Source organism: Diadema antillarum, unplaced genomic scaffold (genome assembly GCF_040938485.1).
Source record: "Diadema antillarum isolate AM-2024a unplaced genomic scaffold, OU_Dant_1.0 seq00000927_RagTag, whole genome shotgun sequence".
Classification (NCBI taxonomy): Eukaryota; Metazoa; Echinodermata; class Echinoidea; order Diadematoida; family Diadematidae; genus Diadema; species Diadema antillarum.
The window spans coordinates 1,238,820-1,263,455 of record NW_027271778.1 but is presented as its reverse complement, the minus strand read 5'-3'; the positions used below and the strand labels follow the sequence as shown (position 1 = coordinate 1,263,455).

Below are 24,636 nucleotides of genomic sequence, written 5' to 3'. Positions count from 1 at the left end.
TAAATCATTTAATTGTAGAAAAGAGAGAGGCGTGGGCCGAGGACTGAACCCCGTGGTGGGACACCCGAATGGACTTCTTCCTCTGTAGACTGAGATCCTTGAAGAACAAAACTCTACTTTCACCTGCTGTGGAAGTTGGCTATCCATCTGCTGCTCCACCCTCGTATTCTGTAGTGGGGTAGGGTAGTTTCTGCAGGAGCCTCTATGGCCGGAATTCACAAAGTTGGTACAATATTTGTCCATGGCTTAAACCATGGACAAAGACCATAGTTTTTGTATGGGGCGCCAAGTGTCGCATGGCCTATTTCGTTGACAAAATGCCCATTTCGTTGACGAAATGTTAACATTTCATTTGGTGAAACATTACGTTTGGCCATGCCACGCTTGGTGCCCCATATGTTTGTCCATGGTTTAAACCATGGACAAAGATTGTACCACCTTCGTGAATTCGGGCCCAAGTGTCCATCTTTGTCAAAAGCTTTCCTGAAGTCTATGATGAGGACATCAGTTTGTCTTTTCTCTTCCATGTTGTTTGTGCGGTCGCTGATGAAGCGCAGCCAGCTGGAGCTGACATGATCTTTTCTGCGTGAATCCGTGTTGGAGAGAATAGAGCACCTAGAGGATGTTATTACCTCCGCCAAGGGAGGAGGTTATGTTTTCATTACCATTGGTTTGTTTGTTTGTTTGTTAGTTTGTCCGTGTGCAAAATAACTCAAAAAGTTGGGCACAGATTTGGATGAAACTTGCAGGAAAGGTTGAGAATAAAACAAGGAACAGATGATTAAATTTTGGTAGTGATCCCGAAATTTTTATGGATTTTATGAAGGATTTTTGATATTTTGGCAGATAGGGTCAATGAACTTGGGAGTTCAAGCTGTGCATTTTTGAGGTTTTCATTCGCGCACTAAAGTGTGTGCTCTAATTTCTGCTAGGGCGAGGCGTGCCACGCAGCTGAGGGTTTATGACGTAACAAAGGCTTCTATATTGGGAAATCGGGCGATTTTTCTGCATGCACAGGTGATATGGGTGGAAATCACTGATCTCTATGAAAGAGCAAGATCATCTGTGGAAAGTAAGCCCTGCTGTAAAACGAGGAATGTTCGCACGCATTTTAATTTTTCGCGAATTTCGCGAGCGGCAACATTCGCGAAATTAAAAAGCACTTGAAAGTTCTTACCTACACAATATGTAATGGATGCCAGTGGCAAGCCGCGAAAATTTCATGCTGCGAGAAAGGCCATCGGCTCCAATTCGCGAAATTTTCATGCCGCAAATTTATATATCATGTTTTACAGTAGCTGCTTGGTGGAGGTCTGCGCTCTCAGAGTGCTTTTCTAGTTGCGAATATTCCCATGAGACATTATGCTGCTTGATATAATGAGTTCCATCATCTTGCCTGTTACACATGTGAGGGATATGGGGTGATAGTTTCGTGGATCTGTCTTGTCCTCTTTCTTGTAGATGGGCACAACGTTTGTATTTTTCCAGTCATCAGGTGCCTTACCTGTCTCATAAGATCGTCTGAATAGCATGCATAAGATGTGAACTATGGATGGTGTTTGCCATCATCTGTATGATTCGTGGTGTAATGCTGTCAGGGCCTGGAGCTTTGTGAGCTCTCAGGTTCTTAAACATCTTTTCTACCCCAGCTATGGTTATTTCAATGTCAGGCATGTCTTCTTCATAGGGAGAACAATCTGGTAGCATGTTGGGAGGAAGAGTGAGTTTGCTTTGAGCGAAGGCTGCAAAGTATTCATGTAATATCAATATTGATGATTTCCGACAACCGATCTTGGTTCAAATTCACATGTGTAATTCTGGAAATAATTAAGTATTTCCTGTGATTTTGGTGCAATTTGGTTCAGTGGAATTAGAGATATTGCATAGATATGAAGGTGTATTAGCGCCATATTGGGTAAGATCAACCTAAATTGAGGGTATGTACAATTTGTAATGAGTTTCCAACTTTATGCAAAAGTTTGAATTCATTGACATCACACAGAAGTACCGGTACAATTTTGTACATTTGTTTTAATCCAAGATTAGCATGAAGGTTTAGGCCCTACCATTTATCAGCAATAGAAACTGAATTGACTAGTTCTGCTGTGTCTAGAGTGGACTCTTTTTAATTTTGGAAATTTCATGAAAAGTGGATAATGAACTAGATTATTAATATCTATTTCATATTAATTATTATGAAAGATAACGATGAGGATGAATTTTAAATTTCATGGCAAAGCAATGTTTCTAATTCTATCTAAAAAAAAAATTACCTCTGAAATCACTATCATATTACACAGCTTTGTGCCACAAACGCCATGTTACAGTGAGGAGCATTAAATTTACATACATGCATAAAGCCCTAGGCCCTTATCGTGGTTGTTGCCATGGCCCTTGCATATGAAAGCTATGCCTATAAATATTTGCTGCATTAAAAACAAAACAAAACAAAAATTGTATGGGGTGTTTTCAAGGCATTGTCCATACCCGAAGACTTTGAGCTAGCGAGACACACCATTAGATTCAGCACATCTGAAACTAATTGCTAGCCACACACTGCTGGTTCATGTACCCAAGCAGATGCCAAAATATGGGGTTCAGTATGATGCTAATGATGTGTACATCAATTGTTGGATTCATGTACTGGTCAGCATTCTAACAAAGATCTGGAAACTAACTTCTTTTACATGATACCAACTCTGTTACGATTCATTTATGTTTGTGGTAGTTGGAAAATTGAATTCAAACACAAATTGCAGAATGCTATTTTTTCATTGCACAACTATGATTCTCAGTTACTAAAGTTGATTGCTCTCAAATTGGCTCTCAAGTCCTGACTTGTGAAACATGCTTGCTAATATTTGTGCTGGTGGTGTATGCGTCAAATGTGCAGAGTGTTTGCCTGAGATACCAGTGAGTCTTTCAGAAAATACATGTATAAAATTGTGGTTAAATAACAAGGAAAAATCTGTGTACCCGGTAATGTCTGTGTGCATTTTAATTTTGCGAGATCCGAGTTTTGCGAAATTAAAATGCACACTAAAGATCTTTTCTACGCTATATGCATTGAATGTTAGAGGCAACTTGTGAAAATTTCATGCTGCGAATAAGGCCGTCGGCTCCCATTCGCGAAAATTTAGTGCCGCAAAAATATTGTGTTTTACAGTATTTTGAGTCTCAACACAAGTCTTTGTTTATTTCACCAGAAACGCTATTGTTCTGAGGTCTCGTACAGCCTGAAAAGATTAATACGTGGTCTGGCCTCGTCAAGGAAGGGAGCTCGACAAGGATATGCTGTGGCACTCACTGAGGTACGGTGTATGGAAGTAGGCATCCCTAATGTGTTCTATTTTCTTTCATGCATGAATCAAATGTGTGTGTTGGTTCCTCTAAATGCCATGGTAACAAACAAACTTCCCCTAACTTAGTGCAAACAGGTTCCATGACATTTGCTCCTGTAACAATTGCTACCATGAAATATCTGCAAGCTAAGCCAAACATAACCCTAACCGTAATCCCAAGCCTCACATCAGAGTAAACCTAAAACCCAATCACAACCCTAACCCTAAGTCCTTGGAGAAAGTAAGACCGGAGCAATTGTCGCAGAAGCAAATGTCATGTCACCCTGCAAACATGCATTACTTACTACATAATGACTTTGTCTGCATTGTACAGGTTTTTTGATGAGATGAAATTCTCTGTGACAAGTTTAGAACCAAAGTACACAGTGTATGTATGAGCTTACCTGTAGGAATGAATCATGACTTCTCACAGACATTTAACAACAGTCAGCTTTACCTTGGTTGATTCATCATTTTACAGTATAGCCATTTGATTTTCATTAGTGCTGGAAAAAGGTTTATACTATTTCTTATTCAGATGTCTCGCAGTATACTTATTGGATATAATACACACAAATTGCTGTTCATGAGTATCTAGATTCAACTAATATTTGCTTTCTACATTGCAGCTTCTCTCTAAGGTGAAGGATGTAGATCTGTCCGATGTCTTCAAACTTGTTCAACAGGAGCTGCAAATATCAGGGAAAAAGAGTGTAAGTCAGTGATCATGATGCTACATGCAAGTGTGTGCCTTCTGCAATGTCGTCACCTCTTGAAGTATTGTTCATGAGATTTTTGTGTGATTATTGTATTGTGCAAAAACAGCATGGTTACTTCCGCTGCAGGACTGGCGAATGTGACAAAAACAAAATCATAACAGCAATACCCCTACAATGTACCTACTCTGAGATCAAAGATATAGAATAATGTAGCATATCATAACCATTTCATATAAAGATATTGAGCTCATGAAGTCTTCAAAACAAACACATCACTGCCACTGCCATTAGCACTGCACATGCTTCAGCAAGCGATGTTTTGTTTACACCACTAGTAATCTTCCAAGTTGGGTACTATACACGTTGGCCTTCTCATAGACATACGCACTGAATTCAAGAAGCCTATTCTCATTTCTCTTGCCCTCTTCAGGGGCCGTGTAACATTTTTTTTTTGGGGGGGGGGGCAACAGGATGGGGTTCAAGGTTAAAATATACCCTGCTTTTTATATTTCACCTGATTGTGGAAAATTGAAATTGTGGAAAATTGACCAACTCCTCGTTGTGCAAGAGTTTGTGAGTATTCACGAACTACCGGTACCTTGCATGAATGGGTTTGATTTTGGCTGTTTGCAGATCAATCACACTAGCATTCTCCTCAGCAGTGTGCTCTTCTTCTTCTTCGACCAGCACTGAAACTTTTTATGCAAACCATCCTTGGAATTCATTCCAAATGAGTTGCTTGTATTTTCCATTCATGGTAGCATCTAGTGGCTGGAACTCATCCGTGCTATGTAGAGGAATGAAGACACAAGTTGCACCAAGAGCTTCAACAGCCTTTGCTGACTTCTTTCGTGTAATGAGCAGCAAAAATATTGAAAATAAGAGGGTGCAAAGTTGTTCAAAGTTCTTGTTGAGCGCAGTGCACATACAGAGATATGAACTTCTTGGTTTAGCGAATTGTGATGTCGGGTGGTGCTCCAGTGCAAAGGATAATGCCAAACATCCCACTAGTCCAGGATGTCAACATTCGGATGACACCTGTTGTTTATACTCTGGTTGATGTATGGTAGGGGGCGACATTTCGCCTCTAAGGGTACATGCAAGCACAGCTGTGTATTGGCGCTCCCCCCCCCCCCCCCCCCCCCCCCCCCCCCTTTTCATTCATGTCCAGCTTCTGCATGGTTTCGCCTCCACCCCTGTTTGGTCCCATTTTATGATGAGTTCATCTTGGATGTCAAGCTTTCTTTACGTTCAATCTGCCAGTGAAACTTGCCGCCGAGTGCTCCCAGATCACCTGGTTGGTGCTCGGCAACCTTGTTGACCTTCCTTTTCATGAAGTTCATTCGCTGGAGGATTGATTGATTGATTGATTGACTTTATTTCATCACGAATAAAAGCCTTCTTTCAGCTGTTAGCTGGTTTTCAGCAAGGCCGTGAACATTAATACAAAGCATGTGTTTGCTAACAGATTTACGATGAATAAAATATATTAAGAAATTTGTAACATGAAAAATATATACAATGAACAGAAATCAAAATGAGAACTGAAGAAAAGGATAACATACAGAAATAAACAGAGATTTGAAAGATGGGCAAGTTACAATGGAAATGGATTAAAAGGTTTCAAAATGGTGGACGAGCGTTTAACGAGACACGGGGGTGGTCAAATGAAATGACTGACTTGTCTGTGAGAAAATATTTGAATATATACAAAAATTAGCACTGGAGTGAACAGGCCCAAGACTTTTCAAGGGTTGTCGGACCACCAATATCCTTCAACGGTGGAGTCTCACACTTCTTGAGAAGACCTTTTGTGGCCACAATGACAATTGATGCAGAAATCAGACCTGCACCATCTCTCAAGGCCGTCACAAATTTCCTCACTCACTTATCGCCCTCTTTGCCAAAAAGTAAGGGCAATTCTCTACACTTTTGTGGCAGGCTGGTGATGGAGACAGCTCCCACATCTGCCGCCTGATTAATTTCTAAGGAGATGTGCCCTTGTCATTCCTTTGACAGTGCTTTCATGTACAGGTCTATTTTATTCCTCACTACATGTATATCTCCTAGCAGGGGGCATCGATTCCCATTTCAGCTGCAAACCTGATCTTTGTGTGCAGATCTTTATACCCCCGCCAAACGAAGTTTGAAGGGGGTATATAGGAATCAGCGGACGGTCGGGCGGTCGGTCCATTGCAAATCTTGCATAGCGAACTACTTCCTCAGTTTTCAACCGATTCCCATAAAACTTGGCACAGATGTGTGCCTTGGGTTGTAGATGTGATCGCAGGTCAGACCAAAGGTCTGCTCCGGGCCGGTACGTCACTGACCGGTCTGGCGTTCCCACTGCGGACATCAAAACTCTGTACCGCTATCTGGACAACCTGACATTGTGGTTGTTTTTGACGACGTGCAGATACAGTTTTGTCACAAAAAGTAATATATGCATCTGGGACAAATCATACTTTGATACTAATAAGCTTTTTTTTATACCCCCGCCAAACGAAGTTTGAAGGGGGTATATAGGAATCAGCGGACGGTCGGGCGGTCGGTCGGGCGGTCGGGCGGTCGGTCGGGCGGTCGGGCGGTCGGTCCGTTGCAAATCTTGCGTCGCGAACTACTTCCTCAGTTTTCAACCGATTCCCATAAAACTTGGCACAGATGTGTGCCTTGGGTTGTAGATGTGCAAGACGTATTTTCTGACAGTACCCAAAAGTATGTTGCCATGGTAACGGCATATTATGGGCAAAAACAGGTACAAATCTTGCGTCGCGAACTCCTCCCACAGTTTTTGATCAATTTTTATGAAATTAGGTACAGATGTTCATCTGAATATGTTAATGTGCAAGACACATATTTCCGCAGTGGCAAAAAGTGCGTTGCCATGGTAACGGCATGTTATTGGTAAAATATAGGGCAAAATGCTTCATGGCAAAACTGCTTCATCAGTGTTCTTCCAATTCTCATGGAATTCATATTGAATGTTTGTCTTAGGATATAGGTCAGCATGACACATTTCTTGACAGTCACAAAAAGTATGTTGCCGTGGTAACAGCTCACATATTATGAGCCAAAATGATGGAAAATTTTGTGTTGCAAACTACTTCCTCAGTTTTTGCCCAATTTCCATGAAACTTGGTACAGATGTGTGCCTTTGGTTGTAGATGTACAAGACGCATTTTTCGACAGTACCCGAAAGTACGTTGCCATGGTAATGGCATATTAATGGCAGAAGATCAAGGAAAGATCTTGCAGATTTAACTACTTCCTCAGTTTTTTGACCAAAGCTTATGAAATGTTGTTTTGACCAAAGCTTATGAAATGTTGTTTGGCGGGGGTATAACCAGTCGCTGTAGCGACATTTCTAGTTTGGCTAAACGTCATACTTCCCTTCCTTTTTCCCCGTGTTTGCTGGAGAGCTATGGTCCGAGACCATGGTCACCCAGCAGTTGGCCCAGATGTAAGGCCTCTGTGATGCTACCATTTGCATTCTGCACTGATGCTGGCTCAATTCCAGGAACACTAGATGGCTTTGGGAGCCCATTGTGTCTTCCTCTCCTTTCAAAAGGGGCATGAAATATGTAAACAGTATACAATAAACAATAAACAATAAACCAGAATCAATAAACAAAGAAAGATAAACAAGAACTAAACACAAAACACTAAAGAATAAATCTTGCTAATAACACTAAAATTCTTTTGATAAAAATTTTATGTAAACTTGAGTGCAGCCTAACCCTGCTTTATGTAAACATGTGGGGTGATACCTGTGCACATAATTCAAGCGCCCATTCAGCATGCCTGCTAACATAGCAAGCAAAAAAAAAAAAAAAAAAAGTTTGTGCGCTGTCATTGTTAGGCTACTTTCATGTCACAAGTAATGTGCCAAAATTTCCTCTTTTACAGTAATAGTGATAATGAGATCATGTTTTGAGCATGGAAAATATGTGTATATATTCTGTGCTGCAAGAACTTGATGCCTTTTTTGCTGTTATGTTCTAAACTATATAAATAGAAAATTGACATTAAATAGATATTAAATCTATAATATGGGTCAATAACACACAACAACATCATCAATTATCAAAGTTCTCAAATCAAGCACTTCCATGTGATGAGCCAGAAATGTCTGAAGATGCCAAATGATCTCAAGCTACGAGGCTGTATGGTTTATCAAACACTGTTTACAAAGGTCCTGCCCCCGTGCTCAATTTATCCAAATAGGTCATGAGAAATGAAAGAATTTGTTTGTTTTTCTTTTTTTCAGAAATCTTTTTGCTGAATTGATTTTGTTGTCCCCGCCGGACGAGTTCGAGCAGGGGACTATGAAACGGGCTCCGTACGTGTGTGTGTCTGTGTGTCCGTGTGTCCGTGTGTCCGTCTGTCCGTCTGTCCGTGCGTCCGTGTGTGATCAAAATGTTCAAAATGCTACTCCTTCGCCATTTCTAACCGGATTTTGATTCTGTTTGCTTTATATGATAGCACTACATGGGAGCTTTGAAACTACTATACAGAATTTCAGTTGTGACCTTTGACCTTGACCTTTGACCTATATTGTACATTTTGCTTCAAAATGCTCCTCCTTCGCCATTTCTAACCCGATTTTGATTCCGTTTGCTTTATATGATGGCACTAGGTGAGGGCTTCAAAACTTCTACACAGAATTTTGACCTTTGACTTCTTTGACCTTTGACCTTGATTTTTGACCTATATTGTACATTGCCTACAAAATGCTACTCCTTCGCCATTTCTAACCCGATTTCGATTCCGTTTGCTTTATGTGATGGCACTAGGTGAGGGCTTCAAAACTTGTACACAGAATTTTGACCTTTGACTTCTTTGACCTTTGACCTTGATTTTTGACCTATATTTTACATTTTGCTACAAGATGCTACTCCTTCGCCATTTGTTACCCGATTTCAATTCCGTTTGCTTTAAGTGATGGCACTAAGTGAGGGCTTCAAAATTTCTACACAGAATTTTGACCTTTGACTTCTTTGACCTTTGACCTTGATTTTTGACCTGTATTGTACATTTTGCTACCAAATGCTACTCCTTCGCCATTTCTAACCCGATTTCGATTCCGTTTGCTTTATGTGATGGCACTAGGTGAGGGCTTCAAAACTTCTACACAGAATTTTGACCTTTGACTTCTTTGACCTTTGACCTTAATTTTTTTTACCTATATTGTACATTGGCTACAAAATGCTACTCCTTCGCCATTTCTAACCCGATTTCGATTCCGTTTGCTTTATGTGATGGCACTAGGTGAGGGCTTCAAAACTTCTACATAGAATTTTGACCCTTGACTTCTTTCACCTTTGACCTTGATCTTTTTACCTATATTGTACATTTTGCTACTAAATGCTACTTCCTGCGGGGACATATTTTACGCACCGCGTAATTTCTACTTTTCCTTGTTTGGTTTGTTTTGCTGCATTGAGCTGGAAAATGTTGATGATTTTTATTCTCTGTGCATATTAATTCATAACAGGAAGAGAAGGAGTATGCCTTTGGACAGGTCTTTGCTTATCTTGCCGTCATTCAGTCTGGGAGACTCGGCCAAGTGAGTACTGGTACTATTTCATTAGACAAACATTGTGAGGGGCTTTGTGGCTGTTCCATGGCTGATGTCAGTGATTGACCTAGGGGGAAAATGTGATCTTGTGTGGTGCTTTATCCTCTATGTGCTTACAATGAAAGAATAAAAAAAAACCAAACACACTTTCAAAGCTTTGTCAGAACCTGCTTAAGTAGCATATGTTTGCTGCAGTAATTAATACATTCTTACAAGTATGCATCTGTGCATTCTTTACTTTGATCAATCTGTGTGAATGTACACTTTGTATTTTTGTAGCTACAAGCGTGTATTCGTGCGTATTTGTAAAGAATACTAGTATGCATATAGATAGTGACATTGATACTGATGTTCCCGTCCTTGGTGTATTCCTCAGGACAATGGCCCCAGCTCAGTCCATGTTCTCCAACAGCTGCAGGTCCTTGCCAAGCAGAAGTCCTACTTGCAGCTCATCTCATTACAAGGGGTCATTGACCTCATAAAAAGGGTGAGTCAGGGATTTCCTATCTTATCAACCCATGCTCATAGTTCATGCTATTGCTGCAATGATGGATATATCCCTATGGATGTTGCTCGTGTCAAACTGACGAATAGGAAATGTATTAAATGTTTGTTGTTAGTGTGGTACTGTGCACAGTTTGATCTCATTGAACACCACTCCTAACTCTACCTCGTTGAAAACAGAAAGCAAGTGCCATTTTCATCTGGTCTGTCATCCAAGTACAAGCATGAAATAGATGATGTTGAGAGAAATATGCTGTATGTAGCACAGAAAATGGAAATTTGGAAGAGCTTAGAGAAAGGAAAAAAAAAGAGAGAGGAAGACTTGTACTGAAGTAAGTTGGTGATGTGTAGTGTAGTGATGTCATCCACATCATAAATCTAATATAGTTTTTCGTAAATATATATAATTTTATGGTATTTTAGAAATGTAATATAGTTTTTCGTAAATATATATGATTTTATGGTATTTTAGAATTGTAATGTTAGAATCATTTGAAATATGTTGATTTCATATAATCATGCAGTACTGTGTTTATGATTGTATCTAATTTTGTTGGACGTGAAAAATAATGAGAGAGTGAATTAAAATTATACACTACATACAATCTTATGTGACAACCCTGTAATGCTTCACTCTCTTCCATCCTGATGCAGTCCTCTGAGGAGCTGTTTTCTAACCACATCTGGCCGGTGATCAAGTCAGATCTCAAGCTGGGATGGGAGGACATCTCAGCCAACACTCTGGCTCTTCTCCTTGTCTGCAGAGAGAAGTTCCCGGTGAGCAAAGGAGAAGGAAATGACTTTCCCCTTAAAAAATAGAGGCGCAATTTTTTGAGTGCTGATGTCAAGAGCCCTATGTACATACAAGGCTAATTAGTGACAATATTGTTTGTGTTTGTCTTTGGAGAATAAGTAGAGAATAACAAAGGCATTTTTTTTTTCTTCAAATTGACTCATGCTGGTTATATGTAGAAGTGAAAATATGATTTATTTTGTCTGACGATGTTGCATTGGAAATTAAGAGTGCTTGAGGTTATTTTTACGTTCCAAAAATTGAACATGAACATTTTGGACATTTGTTGTGTTTTTTTTTTCTTTAATATTTTACAATCTCATTACTCAGTACAGTACGGTACACTTCATTTTGCTTGTTTACAATTTAAATCTATGGCAACTGTATATTATTCTTAAACAGCATCATGAAATACAGACTGTCGAAATGTTTTCAAAATTGATTTGCTACCCTTAAAATGATTATCCTGTTTTCAAATCATTTTGTATTGTGTTTATCAAGTCAACAAACCTTTCCTTTTCATGTCTTTTTTTCTACTTGCCTATGTATCAATTTACTATGTTACATCGTGGGTATTCTTATGATTTTCTGCTACATGAGCAGTTAGTAAATAGTGACAGCACTATTACTGTTGTAAACAAGACAGTCTTCAATGTCTTTCTTGCTCTACCAGAATGTTGTGAAGGCAAAGTTTCTACAGAACCATTACGGCCACGCTGATGTGGTGCACCCCAGCAATTTTCCGCACATTGTCAGGATCCTCTCGGTAAGTAGACATACTGAGACCAAGTTTTCAGTGGAGCACATGGTTGTTAGTAATGCTGGAGGTTTTATTTTTAAAAGAAGAATTATGATCATAGTGTCATGGTCTGCAGGTATATGAGTAAGTAGGGGCATCAGCTGTGAAGGTGCATGTTAGGATGTGGGCGGGTGCCACAAACCCACTTACCTACTGGCACTTGCCCAGGGAAATTAGAACTCATATTTGGGGAAGTAAGCTGTGTGGTCATTTGCTCGATATAAGTCTGAGAGCACTCGCCAGAATGCCCATTTGGGCAAAAGAGCAGGAAATGTTTTGTAATACCTTGGGGTGAAGACTCACAAAATCACAACAGAGTCCACCATAAGAAGTAAAGTCATAAAGTATTTTTTTTATTTTCATGAGACAGATTACTTCATTTGTATGTGCTCATGCTTTGTTTAGTACAACCTGTGGTTCTCAATTTTACACTATGGTGCTATTAATTGGAGAGTTGCACATCTTCTGTGCATGCTGCAGCAGATTAATTTGATGCAAAATGTATGTTGCTGTACAATCACCTTGGGCTATTACAAGAAGCACACAAAGAATCCATATTTTGTTGAGAGAAAAAAGCCAGATTCTTGATCTTGTAAAGTCCATTAATTATTTTCTTGGTTGCCTGTAGAAATCAACCACAGTGAGTCACCCCAGCATCCACCCAGTATGTGATATGCTGCTCACTCAAGTCTTCCAAGATGCCAGCAGGGTATCCCAGTTCTGGAAGGTGGTGGTAGATGGTAAGTCAGCCAGGAATATGTCAACAAGCTAACAAAGAAATGTCCTGTGAGAGTACATCATTATTCAGTACAAGTTATCTCGTTGAGGATGGACTGATTTTGCTATAACATGTATTTCCCGTAGACACCTACCTGAGTATTCTCAGAACTCGTCGTCAACAGGTTGATATGACTTGTCACAATCACATTCCTGTGAAGTTTGAAAGGTGAATTCTTGTTGGCTTGTTGTATTATTGGATAATAATGTAAGTTGGAGCTAGGTGTGTAATCCTTTTATTTGCATAACTTACTAATTTTTATTTCACACATACCTAAGAAAAAAAAAATTAAAAGAAAAGTTTGAAAAAAGAAAAAGTGCGGAATAATTCATTGGGTTTTGTGAGAGCCTTATTTCAGCTCTCCTCACTTTGGCAGGAGGACATCAAGTTTTTGAAATGAGGGCAAAATTTTCAGCTGCAATATCAGAATAAATGTGAACATCCAGTATCAGAGAAAACCATGAAAACTGGTGTAGCAAACTGTAGAATTAAATGGAAGGTATATCTTGGAATTACTGATGTATTGTGGAACACCTTTTAATGTGCAAGCCTTGTACATGTGATAAAGTATTGTGTTTAGTTGTCATGACATGACACGACTGATATATGAAGCCTGTCGTTTTCAGTTTGTAGTACAGTTTGACTGGTATAGATATGACATTGAAAATGCTTAGGTTTACACATTGTGGACTTTCATGTTCAGATGGGTTGTGCACAGCCAAGCATGAGTCAAAGTTCCTGGCATTTACTCTACTCGAGCGTGCCTTACCGAGATGCGAGACCAAACAACTGAGGGCGCTCTTCAGTGAGAAGCTCGTGCGAAGTATGATCAACAATCTCGCCAACAAGCAGGCAATCCTTCATTCGGCTGCAGTCAAACTGGTAATCATTTCAAATGCTGATTCTTACTAAAACAACTGAAAAGTTATGTCTCTATGGAAACTTGGCTGCTGATATTTGATTGAAAATGCACATAGATACAATCTGCAAGCCCTTTCCTCAAAACTTGATTTCACCTTGATTTAGTGTTTGTTTTGAAGAGCATGAATTCTCACCTTCAAGTATAGATACCTTACAAACCAAGATCTGCAAGAGCTGCTCATTGATGTGATTATTCAATGTGCATGTAGAAGAGTATTATATTATGAGGATGGCAATTCATCATTAGTGTACACGACAGGCTAGAAGGAAAGAAACCCACAGGAAAGGTGTGCTTCAAGTCTGTAATCCAAATTTTGTAATGAAGGGAAAAAGTATCTTCTGTCGTCAGAAATTAAAGGGTGTGTATAGTTCTGGTCGAGGTGAGGATTTAGCTTTTAACGTTTTGCGATATATTCAGAAACCACTCTATGAGATGTCAAAGAGCTTGGAATTCTAAAGGGTATCAATAGTTTATTTGATGAAAATCGGTTTTGAAATGGCTGAGATATCCAAAAACAAGGTGAAACAAAGAGATCCTAATAAAGTTGTGGCCTGTCGCCTTTTATTATTATCACTTTTTTGGATATCTCAGCCATTTCAAAACCAATTTTCATCAAATATACGTTGAATCTTTCTTAAAATTACATGCTCTTTCAAATTTCATAAGAGGTTTCTCATTATCTCACTTAGAAATGTTCAAAACATGAATCCCTTACCTCAACCAGTACTGTACAGTCCCTTTAATTTTAGCAATTGATATGAATTCTGTCTTTGTTTTGGGGTATTTTTTTTTTTGAAGTATGAAGCCTTCTGCAAGTTCAAGTCATTTGAGTTTTGGTCCACAAAATCCCACTGCTCTTCAGTATGGGGTATTTATTCAGGCCATGATGATTCAGAACAAAGTATTGATGGTTTTCCCCCAGTTATCAGAGCCTGTTGGGGGTGATTAATCCACTCAAATTAGATATAAAAAAATTCAGAAAATTGTAACAGCATTGTCTATATTTCTCTCCCCCAGAGCGAGAATTTGGCCCTGGCAGTGAAGGGCATCCAGGATTCCCATGTCCAGTTTGGTGTGGCCAAATGCCTGCTGTCCAGCCCAGGACACATCAAGTTTGATGACATCACAAAGTCCAAGACTGTACATGCCATTGTGAGCAATGTGAGTAGTGATTCATGACCTCAAACCAGCAGCAATGAGCAGAGATGATTACTGCTACTTTTCATGTAGTATTTAGTACTGTTTTGCCAAAAATATGACCGGTTTCATGGGAAATACTGTTTTTCCAAATTATGTTACTACCTATGTCTATTGCAGGAAAGGTAAATGTACTGTTTCTCCACCAAAAATATGCCTTTCAGCTTGCAGAATACTGTAATGCTACTTACAAGGTTGCCATCCCTGAGTGAGGGATGGAGTTTTTGTGCAAGCTTGGAAGTACAGGCATCAAGTTGGTTGTGTAGCTGCCCCTGAGACAGTTCATGCCTTATAAATGCACATGCCCATTATATGTTATTTCTTCTGAGGTCATCTGCAGTCTCATTTATGTCTTTGTTCCAAGACAGTAGCTTCATCATCAGCATTGTTATCAGAGATTTTTTTCCCAGTCTAGATACCTCTTAGATTGTGAATGTTCTTACTACCCATGTAATTTTTCAAAAGTTGGTTGTGTTGAAATCTCAAGTTGTTGCATGAGCTAATTAATGGCAGTATCTTACATGTACAAACATATTCATTAACTAAGGAGTATTTTTTCCAATGACCGATTTTTTTTTTTTCCCATGCAGTTCAATTTGGGTGCCTTGAAGCTGTTCCTGAAATGGCTGAAGAAGTTATTCTACAGTGGCACAGCAAGCATCAGGTTTGTTCTGTACACATTAGCAACAACAGTATTCAGTAACAGCAATTGCAACAAGTACCTTTCAGTGGTAACTCCATAATGATATGATTTTTGCCTTATTTAAAGACACTTTTATGTGTTTGACAGTCATGTTTTTTGCTTGTACCAGGAGGAATAAAGCTGCATTGCAAGTGATGTAATCAGCAATACTTTAGCATTGTGGACTCAAAGCAGCACTTGCCATAGCATGTAAAGGTCATAACTGTGTTCCCCACCAACGGCCCGGACTACAGTATTTAGTCTGTTGTCAGGGTATTTCAGTATTGGGGATAGAGCAACTCCATTACTCTTTAAAACCCAGCTGATTTTGATGCCCCAAGTCATGCTGGATCCTGTCAGAGTAAACAGTACACTGTAGGTACGTCATATTGAGGAGTGATCATGTAATATGTGTCCTCTAGGTACATGCTCTAAGTTCAAATGATCTGCTGCCATTGCTCTTCATTCATTGTCAATTATGGGTCCACTGGTTTCCATCTTTTGTCCTTGGGGGCGGGGGGGGGCATTTCATGAAGAGTTTTGTCAGATATTTTTTTCTGACAAACTGTTATAAGCTACTGAAATCATTGCATCTGATTGGCTGAGAACAAATTTGTCCAACAAAACGCTTCATGTAATGAAGTGGGGGCACTGTGGCATAGTGGATAAGACTCCCAACTCCCGATCGGAGGGCCCGAGTTCGAATCCCGCCCAGTGCTTACCTCCTTGGACAAGATGTTTTACCCGCTGTGTCCCTCTTGACCCAGGTGTATGAATGAGTACCTGGCAACGCTAGGGTAATTATAATAGCAGGGCCCTCTGGTAGAGCAGTGGCAACACTGAAGAGGCTACCCTGGGTAAATAAGACCTTATTATTATAATGCCTCCCCTGAACTGCACCGATGGATTTGAAACAAAACCTGGCGGGTATTGTAGAGACTTGTCAAGCGATCTTTCATAAAAATCTGAAATCAGGCAACTGCTTGTGATGACAGCCTCTTGTATTTTTCAATTTCCAAGAGAGTAAGAACCTCACTACATGGACATATTGATGTTATCTGTAAGGCATGTAGTTATATTGGAGTATTATTTAATTATGTTGTATAAAGTATTGTGATTTTATTCAGTTGCGTATTCAGCGTATGTCATGTTATTGAAGCATCATATTATGTTTGTGTTTGAAAAATGTTGAAATAAAACAATGAACAAACCAGTGGTCGTTGTGGCAGTGCCTTAGAGATGAACTTTTCATATTCATGTGTCCACTCTCCATGCTTCTACCTCGTCTCCATCTTCTACCATCAGTCACAGGATGCAGGAGCCCAACCTAAATGATGACAGAGCCTGGGTTTGCATGCAGGTGAGTTAAAATTTCGAAACAGCTCCACAGAGATTGATCGCAGGTCAGACCAAAGGTCTGCTCCAGGCCGGTATGTCAATGACCGGTCTGGCGTTCCCACTGCGGACATCAAACAATCTTGTCAGCAACTGCAGCAGGTGTCAGATGTAGTGTGGCATTCTGCTATGAATGAGAGATGACAGAATTATTTTATCTACCTACATTGAGGCAGATGTTTGTGAAAGTCATGAACAACAATGACATACAAAGTTGCAGTAATAAAGGGCTTGTGATAAGGGAGGCATTGCAAACCCGTAGGAAGATACAATCAACCTGCCATTCATGGATCTGGCAAAAGTCCAATACTTATTCACATGAAAAGTTCATGTAAAGGCTCAAACGTATTGAAAGTTGATGTATGACATGGCACACGAAGTTGAAAAGTTGTCCAGCAGTTGTGGCTTACATGAGGTTGAATGAATGAATTCAAGATACCACCACTTTTGAGGAGTTTTTTCCTTCAGTCTGTTTTCCCCACATGAGCTGCAGAGTTGTAACTAAATAAAATGAAGTATCATTTTGAGATTTATGGCGTGCTTGGAATGTCATTCACGTTTGCTTTTATGCATAAATCAGTGATGTGTTCATGTTTCAAGAACTGAAGTCTGTCATGAATGATTTAGGTTAGGAGCTGATTTCCATGAATTACCAGGTGATAACAATATGATTTCTTTTGTGCTTCATAAGGGACTTGTAGATTTTTTTTTAAACTTTAAATTGTGATAATATTTGCTTAGATGAGGTGGTATTTGTTATTTTCCACCATGATTATGAGAATGCATTGTGTAATTACACTGATCATGCCTGTTATCTGGTTTAATCCTATGTCTGAGACAGATCCTGACCCTCATCAGAAATCCCAGCCTCCCTAGGGAGGACTCCTGGCTGCTGGATGCCAGCCGCTTTCTCTTCCTCCACGCCTTCTTCAATGTGGACCACCCGGAACCAGCCATTCCAGAGGTACAAATTCTTTTGCTGAATTTTTTGCCAGAGGATGGCCACCTCGACAATGTGTTATAAAGTCGTGCAATTTTTTATGCCTCCGCAACGAAGTGGCCGGAGGCATTATGTTTTCGGGTCGTCCGTCCGTCCGTCCGTCCGTCCGTCCATCCCGTTTTGTTTTTGTCGATATCTCGAGAACCATGTGGTGGTTTTACATCAAACTTGGTATGAGGGTATATCCTTGGGGGATGATACTTCGTGTGGATTTTAAAGTCACAGGGTTAAAGGTCAAAGGTCAGGTTATTTTGTGGAAAAAAAATTGAAATTTCATGTTTTTCTCCATATCTCACCAATGGTTCAAGGTATCTTCATGGAACTTAGTATATATGCTTGTACCGATGAGCAGTGATTATCTAGGGAAGTTGGGGGTCATGGGTCAAAGGTCAGGGGGGGGTCAAAGTTCAAGGTCAACTCCTCAAAATATCAGTACTTTCCTTAAAATGCAATATGCCTGAAGGTTTTTTTTTAAAAACTTGATGTATGGCATGTATTACCCAATATATATTTTTGGGGAAGTTTCTTGCCAAAAGGTCAAAGGTCAAAAGGTCAAAGGTCAAGTGAAAGTGCTAAATTGCACTTTTTCCTCCATATCTCGAAAGTAACTCAAGGTATCATCATGAAACTTACATATTTATGCATGTTCAACCTAACAGTGATTCTCTTTGGAACTGTGAGGTCAAAGGTCAAAGGCCAGGTTTAGATAATGCTATTTTCCCATTTGATACTGAAATTATACTTTTTCTCAATACCTTGAAAATCACTCAATGCATAAACTTAAAAAAGGGTCAAAAGTCAAGTAAAAGTCATCAGTTCCCCAAATACCTGCACTCTGACATTTTAGTCATTCATCCAATTGAACCTAGTTCTAGGAAAGTGAACATTCAGCACATTTGTGTCAAACCTGTCATTTTAATATTTTGCCAATTGTGTGAAACTGTCATCACACATTGTCAAGACATTGTACTAAAGACCTATTAGGAGAACCATGCATTATGGCGGAGGCATATCAGTAGCCGTAGCGATATATCTAGTTTGTTTTGTTTTGCTGTCAATTCTTACTCGGAAATGATGATACAAATGAGAGACCAATATTGCTTGTAGGGTAAGTGCCAGATAACTCACCAATGTTTAAATGTGTTGTAACATTGTTTTATATGTGTGAATGCTTTATCAATTTGCCTTTGCCGCCCCTGAGTCTATACAGAGTTCTTGTAGCTTTCATGATTCTTCTCATGTATAAATTGACTACAAAATGGTCTCTGCCTCTTAGACATTTAGAACAGGGACAGATTTCAACCCAAGCCTGTCATCAAACTCCCCTCCCTCCCTCTCTTCCCCCAGTGTTCTCAGGTCCTGGACCAGCCCATCAGTGAGGAGCTGAGGAAGTCGATAGCAAACCAGTTTTATGGTGCCCTGGGTGTCCTCAGCACAGTGTCTCCCGCAGTGCAAAGCGATGCAGGTATGTGGGATGGTGGCAAATTACTTGGGACACTGAAGTACAGTGGAATCCCATTATAGCGAAGTCCTTGCGACCGTATTTTTCTTTGTTATATCAAAATTTCGTCATAACTGAACAAATGAAAAAAAAACAAAAACAAAACAGAGCGGATAGTGCGGGGGCCTTGAATTTTACGTTGTCATAACCGGGATTTGTTATAGCCGTGTTCATTATATCTGTGTTCGTTATAACACGAGTGCACTGTATAGTGGATAAGACTCTTGACTTTCACTCATATATGTAGGTCCTAAGAATGAATCTAGTCAAGAGCTTATGTCCTTGAATAAGATGTTTTTACTCACTTTGTCCCTCCTGACACAGGTGTATACCAGGATTCCTGGCAACACTAGGCTAATAATAATGGCAGGGCCCTCTGGCAGAACAGTGGTAACATTGAAGAGGCTGTCCTAGATAAAGAAAAATGTGTTGTTATTATTACTCAGTAGATAAATATTTGAAGGGGAAATGGAAACATTCAGCTGTCTGCCTCAGTGCCAAGTGATACAGAAATTGAAAAAGTCCAAACAAAATGGAAGACTGACACCTTTTTTGTACAAAGCCCATGAGAGGGATAACTTGCTCTGCAGGAACAAGGATGTTTTTGGGGTTTTTTTTCTTTTTAGAGAGTAAAAAGAAAGTAGCTCTGAAGGTGAATTAAATTGTGGAATATTGTTTTAGTTCTTCGTGTTCCTGTAAGATATTCAGAGGCCTCTATCCATGGCGGGTTAAGGTCTGCTCAGAACTGTAGCAGATATCTGCCTTGCAAGGTTTGGTATCATTCCACAGATATCAAATGATGGTGTAAGCTTACAAATACTCTTCTGCACCCAACATGTGTTTGTAGTTTGACTACTGTATATTCTTTTATTACACAACTTGAACTATTTTGTAAGATGTGTAGCTCTTGTATTATCCTTCAATTGAATTAGACCTCATTTGATGTTACAAGAGAGTGGTTTCAGAGATGATGATTTGTAGAATGACTCGACTATCAAGCATCTACATCTCTTTTGCAGAAACCTCGGGAGAGACTCGCTCAGCTAGTCCTGATTCGAGACACATGGGAACAACCAAGGAAGGGGAGCTGTGGGTCTCACTTCTCGGACATTATGCCCAGGTGCTGAAATATTTTTGTCTGGTGTTTTTGAGCAAAGAGTCTTTTGTGACTTATGTTGCCTTTGGTGACTAGCTACAACTAGTGGCAAAGTGCTGCTCATGACAGTGATTCCCAGTAGAACGCATTATTTTCAATGACTCTGCAGTAAAATGACAATTTTTTACAATCAGTCATAGTCACTTCAAACAGTTTTTTTTTTCATGATATTGTAACCTTCATGGTAGTTGTATTTTGTTTACTTTCACAGGATATATATGAACGACAGTAAGTATACTTCATCAAAGTTAGAGTTATTCAAAGTGAAGTCGGAGAGAGGAGGATTATAGATTGATCGCAGGTCAGACCAAAGGTCTGCTCCGGGCTGGTACGTCACTGACCGGTCTGGCGTTCCCACTGCGGACATTAAAACTCTGTACCGCTATCTGGACAACCTGACCTTGTGGTTGTTTTTGACGACGTGCAGATACAATTTTGTCGCAAAGTAATATGCATCTCGAACAAATCATACTTTGATATTAATAAGCTTTTTTGTGTTTTATGTTTGACATCAGTGTATAGACCAAAGATTTTTCATCAAATGGGAAATGAGGGAATAGGTATTTGAGTGTATGGAATTATAACATAACTGCAATTGCTAGAAAAGTTATACATTGTATATCAAAAAGAGTAATCTTGTTTCAGGGTTATGGGCATAGGGGTAAATTCAAATACATGATCCCATGGAATAATGTGTATTGAAATCATGTGGTAGTGGGACTTTGCTTGGTTAACGCATTGCAGTTGGTTGATGCTTTATGTTGACATTTCTGTGCTTTTATTTTCCAGGATCTGCTGTCGAGTTCCAGTGTAACTTGCTGTGTGCAGTTCCCAGAGAAGGTGAGATAGACCACTGTGAAAGAAGGAAAAGAAAAATTCATGAGGTCCTTTTGACTGCTGACACGTGATCATTTCCAGTGATTGTTTAAATTCATGGCAATTATTGTACATTTCTTATATTGACTCTGTTACTGTAGCAGTTGTAAAGTTTGAATCTCTTTCTTCTTCTTCTTTTTTTTTTGAGGGGGGGGTTGTTTGTAGTGAATTTAATATGAATGATGGTTGTAGATATTAACATTAAAATACTTCATATAAAATGTGTGATGTTATCCAGTTGCTATTTTTCAATCCGCTAAATCAGGCAAGAGATGCTTGGGCTGCCATGATGAAATCGTTGAAGGCAATACAGTGGCAAACTGCTGTGATTAGTAGTGGATGCATGGTTTTTAATGACTTTGCAGTGAAATTATATATTTTTTTACTGTCGGTCATAATCTCTTCAAAAAAGTACCTTTTTTTTCATAATATTGTAACCTTCATGGTAGTTGTAATTTTGATAACATTCTCAGGACATGTGTGAATGACAGTAAGCATACTTCATCAAAGTTAAAGTAAGTCAAAGTGAAATTGGAGAGAGAAGGCTTATAGATTGATCGCAGGTCAGACCAAAGGTCTGCTCCGGGCTGGTACGTCACTGACCGGTCTGGCGTTCCCACTGCGTACATCAAAACTCTGTACCGCTATCTGGACAACCTGACCTTGTGGATGTTTTTGACGACGTGCAGATACAGTTTTGTCACAAAAAGTAATATATGCATCTCAGACAAATCATACTTTGATACTAATAAGCTTTTTTGTGTTTTATGTTTGACATCAGTATGATAGACCAAAGATTTTTCATCAAATGGGGAATAAGGGAGTACGTATTTCAATTTGTGGAATTATAACATATTGCAGTTGCTAGAAAAGTTATGTATTATAAAGAGTAATCTTGTGTTAGTTTTATGAGCTTTGGGGTAAATTCAAATACATGATCCCTTGGAAAAATGTGTAAAGTATTGAAACCATTTGACTGCTGACATGTGATCATTTCCGGTGATTGTTCAAATTCATGACAATTATTGTACATTTCTTATATTGACTCTGTTGCTGTAGCAGTTGGAAAGTGAATCTCTTTTTCTTGGGGGGGGGGGAGGGTGTTTAGAGTGAATTTTATGTTCAATGTGAATGCTGGTTGTAGATATTAACATTAAGAATACTTCATATAAAATGATGTGATGTTATCCAGTTGCTGTTTTTCAATCCGCTGAATCAGGCAAAAGATGCTTGGGCTGCCATGATGAAATCGGTGAAGACAATACAGCAGAAATCCACAAAGTCTGGTGCCTTGTCGTCTGGTCTGGCATTCCAACTTCTTTTCTTGCACGTGGGACTGCAGATGTTCTCAGAACCCAAACAGTCAGCTGATATTCTTCAAGTAAGCATTACTTGTGGTAAATACGAGATGTTACAGCATGAGAAATCTCATTTGTGATGAAAATGAAGATGATATCTGAAAGCTCTTAATAGTGGTCAAGGTACATATTCTTGGAAAATCATGCTTGTTTATTGTGGCTGTAGCACTGACTTACCTTACAATGTTGTTTATGTTGTGCATACATTTTTTTATTCTCTTAATTTATTTGAAATTGATATATTCACAGTAGCTGTTATCAGATATGTTTTATTTGTTTTGTTTTGTTTTGTTTTTGTTTTTTTTACAAGCCTGGATGATATTTTATGCAAAACAGTCAGCTTCCTTGTTGCTTTACCTCGGTTATCATCAAATGCATTAATGGAAATGCTGATGGTTAGTTCTGTAGGTAATGGCCATAACTTTTATTTGCATAGACATGAGATGTCAAGATGACGACATGTCAAAGACAACTCGAAAAATCAAGAAAGCTATTTCCTTTTTATTAAAGGCATTCAATTAGGATGTTCTTGTAGACATTCTTTTATGTAGTAATTTACACCCTATGGTGATATACACACAAAAGAAGCAAGATACCATCTTGATGTTTAAATTCATGGCTCACTGGGCGTTTCTTTGACAGGATCTGCAGACTTGTTACGAACGAGCGCAACAGAGACGGCGATCAGTGAAAAAGGCTAAAGAGGAAGGTAAGAATGTGAAGAATGCTGTAAAACCAGAAACATTCGCAACATGAAACTTTCGTGAATTCGAGCCAATGGCCTTTTTCGTAGCTCGAAATTTTCGCGAATTGCTACTAGTATTCAATGTGTTATATCAACAAGAATATACTGCTGTAAAAGTGGAAATTTTCGCGGTGTTAAAATTTTCGCGCATTTCGCGCAACCAGAAACTAGCACGAAAATAAAGGCACACGAATATATTTGCTTGCCATATGTTCTCGTGCGTGATGTCTTGATTCCACGGAATTAACAACACGCGAAACTCTTCTTACCTGGCCAAGCGCGAAAAATTAGTCGCGCAAAAATATCCACTTTTACAGTATTTCTGTTGAAGTGAACCTGAGCATCGTTTCGTTGATGTTAATGTTTTGTGTTTGTGATGCCCACAGAGCCGGACTGGGTGGAGGTGATTGCCGAAATCCTGCTTAGTCTACTTTCCAAACCCTCTCACCTCCTGCGCACTGTGGTGGACCTTGCCTTCAGGATGATGTGTCCTGGCATGACCTCCCCCGCCCTGCAGCTCCTCCTCGATGTGAGTAAAGTCCTGTGGCAGAATTTGACCTTTCACCTTTGCCATCCCCTAACGTCACTGTGTTCGGCAAAATTACTATAGCAAAAATAGTAGTAGTTTTTGATAATGATGTAGTCTTCTTTGCCAACTGTTTCTTCAACGTTTCTGTCACACTCCAAGGGGGCCCCATTTTGTTAATTGTATTACCAAACTGTTCTCAAGGACACTATTATACACCAGATTCAAGATAGAGTGGGTAAGACATCTTGTCAAAGTATGTGTGCATAAAACAGGATTAATGCTTAAGATATCCTAAAGCACAGTTTAAGAAAGAGTGACGTGTGTCAGTTCATCTTTGTACTATTTAAAAGGTCAAGGACATTATGAAGTTTGTCTGTCACAATTTCTGTGAGTTTGTGGTTTCATGATTGGGGATGTCATTCCCAAAATTAATCAGTGTTTTACTGTTGTGTGTTTGTGTGTGTGTTCCCCACCAACGGCCATGTCTACAGCTATCAATCTGTCGTCATGGTATTACCATAGTTGGGGATAGATTAACTCCATCACTCTTTAAAACCCAGGAGCGCTGCAACGTTTCCCAGGCTCCCTGGATCCTGTCAGAGTGAACACTGACCTTTTACCTCATTACATGTCTGAGATTTGCAATGCCTGTCTGTGCCCTTTGTGAAAAGAAGCAGCCCTTGTTTGTCATGGGGCATATTGAAGAAAAAAAAAAGTACGTTGGAGCATGAGATGGGGTCTCATTATGTAATACACTTCGCTT

The 24,636-nt window shown here is 39.4% G+C and overlaps 1 protein-coding gene across 1 annotated transcript in view; it reads left to right on the top strand.

The window, feature by feature from the left end:
- The window catches only part of LOC139741396 (myb-binding protein 1A-like protein), a 43,071-nt gene that overhangs the window by 2,318 nt on the left and 16,117 nt on the right, over nucleotides 1-24,636 (top strand). Inside the window, exons 2-19 of the mRNA XM_071651978.1 lie at nucleotides 3,207-3,311; nucleotides 3,971-4,054; nucleotides 9,555-9,626; nucleotides 10,015-10,125; nucleotides 10,797-10,919; nucleotides 11,609-11,701; nucleotides 12,363-12,474; nucleotides 13,216-13,394; nucleotides 14,452-14,595; nucleotides 15,222-15,295; nucleotides 16,619-16,673; nucleotides 17,550-17,672; nucleotides 19,056-19,164; nucleotides 20,229-20,329; nucleotides 21,155-21,205; nucleotides 22,461-22,622; nucleotides 23,242-23,308; nucleotides 23,731-23,873. Coding sequence (XP_071508079.1) covers nucleotides 3,207-3,311; nucleotides 3,971-4,054; nucleotides 9,555-9,626; nucleotides 10,015-10,125; nucleotides 10,797-10,919; nucleotides 11,609-11,701; nucleotides 12,363-12,474; nucleotides 13,216-13,394; nucleotides 14,452-14,595; nucleotides 15,222-15,295; nucleotides 16,619-16,673; nucleotides 17,550-17,672; nucleotides 19,056-19,164; nucleotides 20,229-20,329; nucleotides 21,155-21,205; nucleotides 22,461-22,622; nucleotides 23,242-23,308; nucleotides 23,731-23,873 — 1,908 coding nt within the window. The remainder of the gene's footprint in view (nucleotides 1-3,206; nucleotides 3,312-3,970; nucleotides 4,055-9,554; nucleotides 9,627-10,014; nucleotides 10,126-10,796; nucleotides 10,920-11,608; nucleotides 11,702-12,362; nucleotides 12,475-13,215; nucleotides 13,395-14,451; nucleotides 14,596-15,221; nucleotides 15,296-16,618; nucleotides 16,674-17,549; nucleotides 17,673-19,055; nucleotides 19,165-20,228; nucleotides 20,330-21,154; nucleotides 21,206-22,460; nucleotides 22,623-23,241; nucleotides 23,309-23,730; nucleotides 23,874-24,636) is intronic.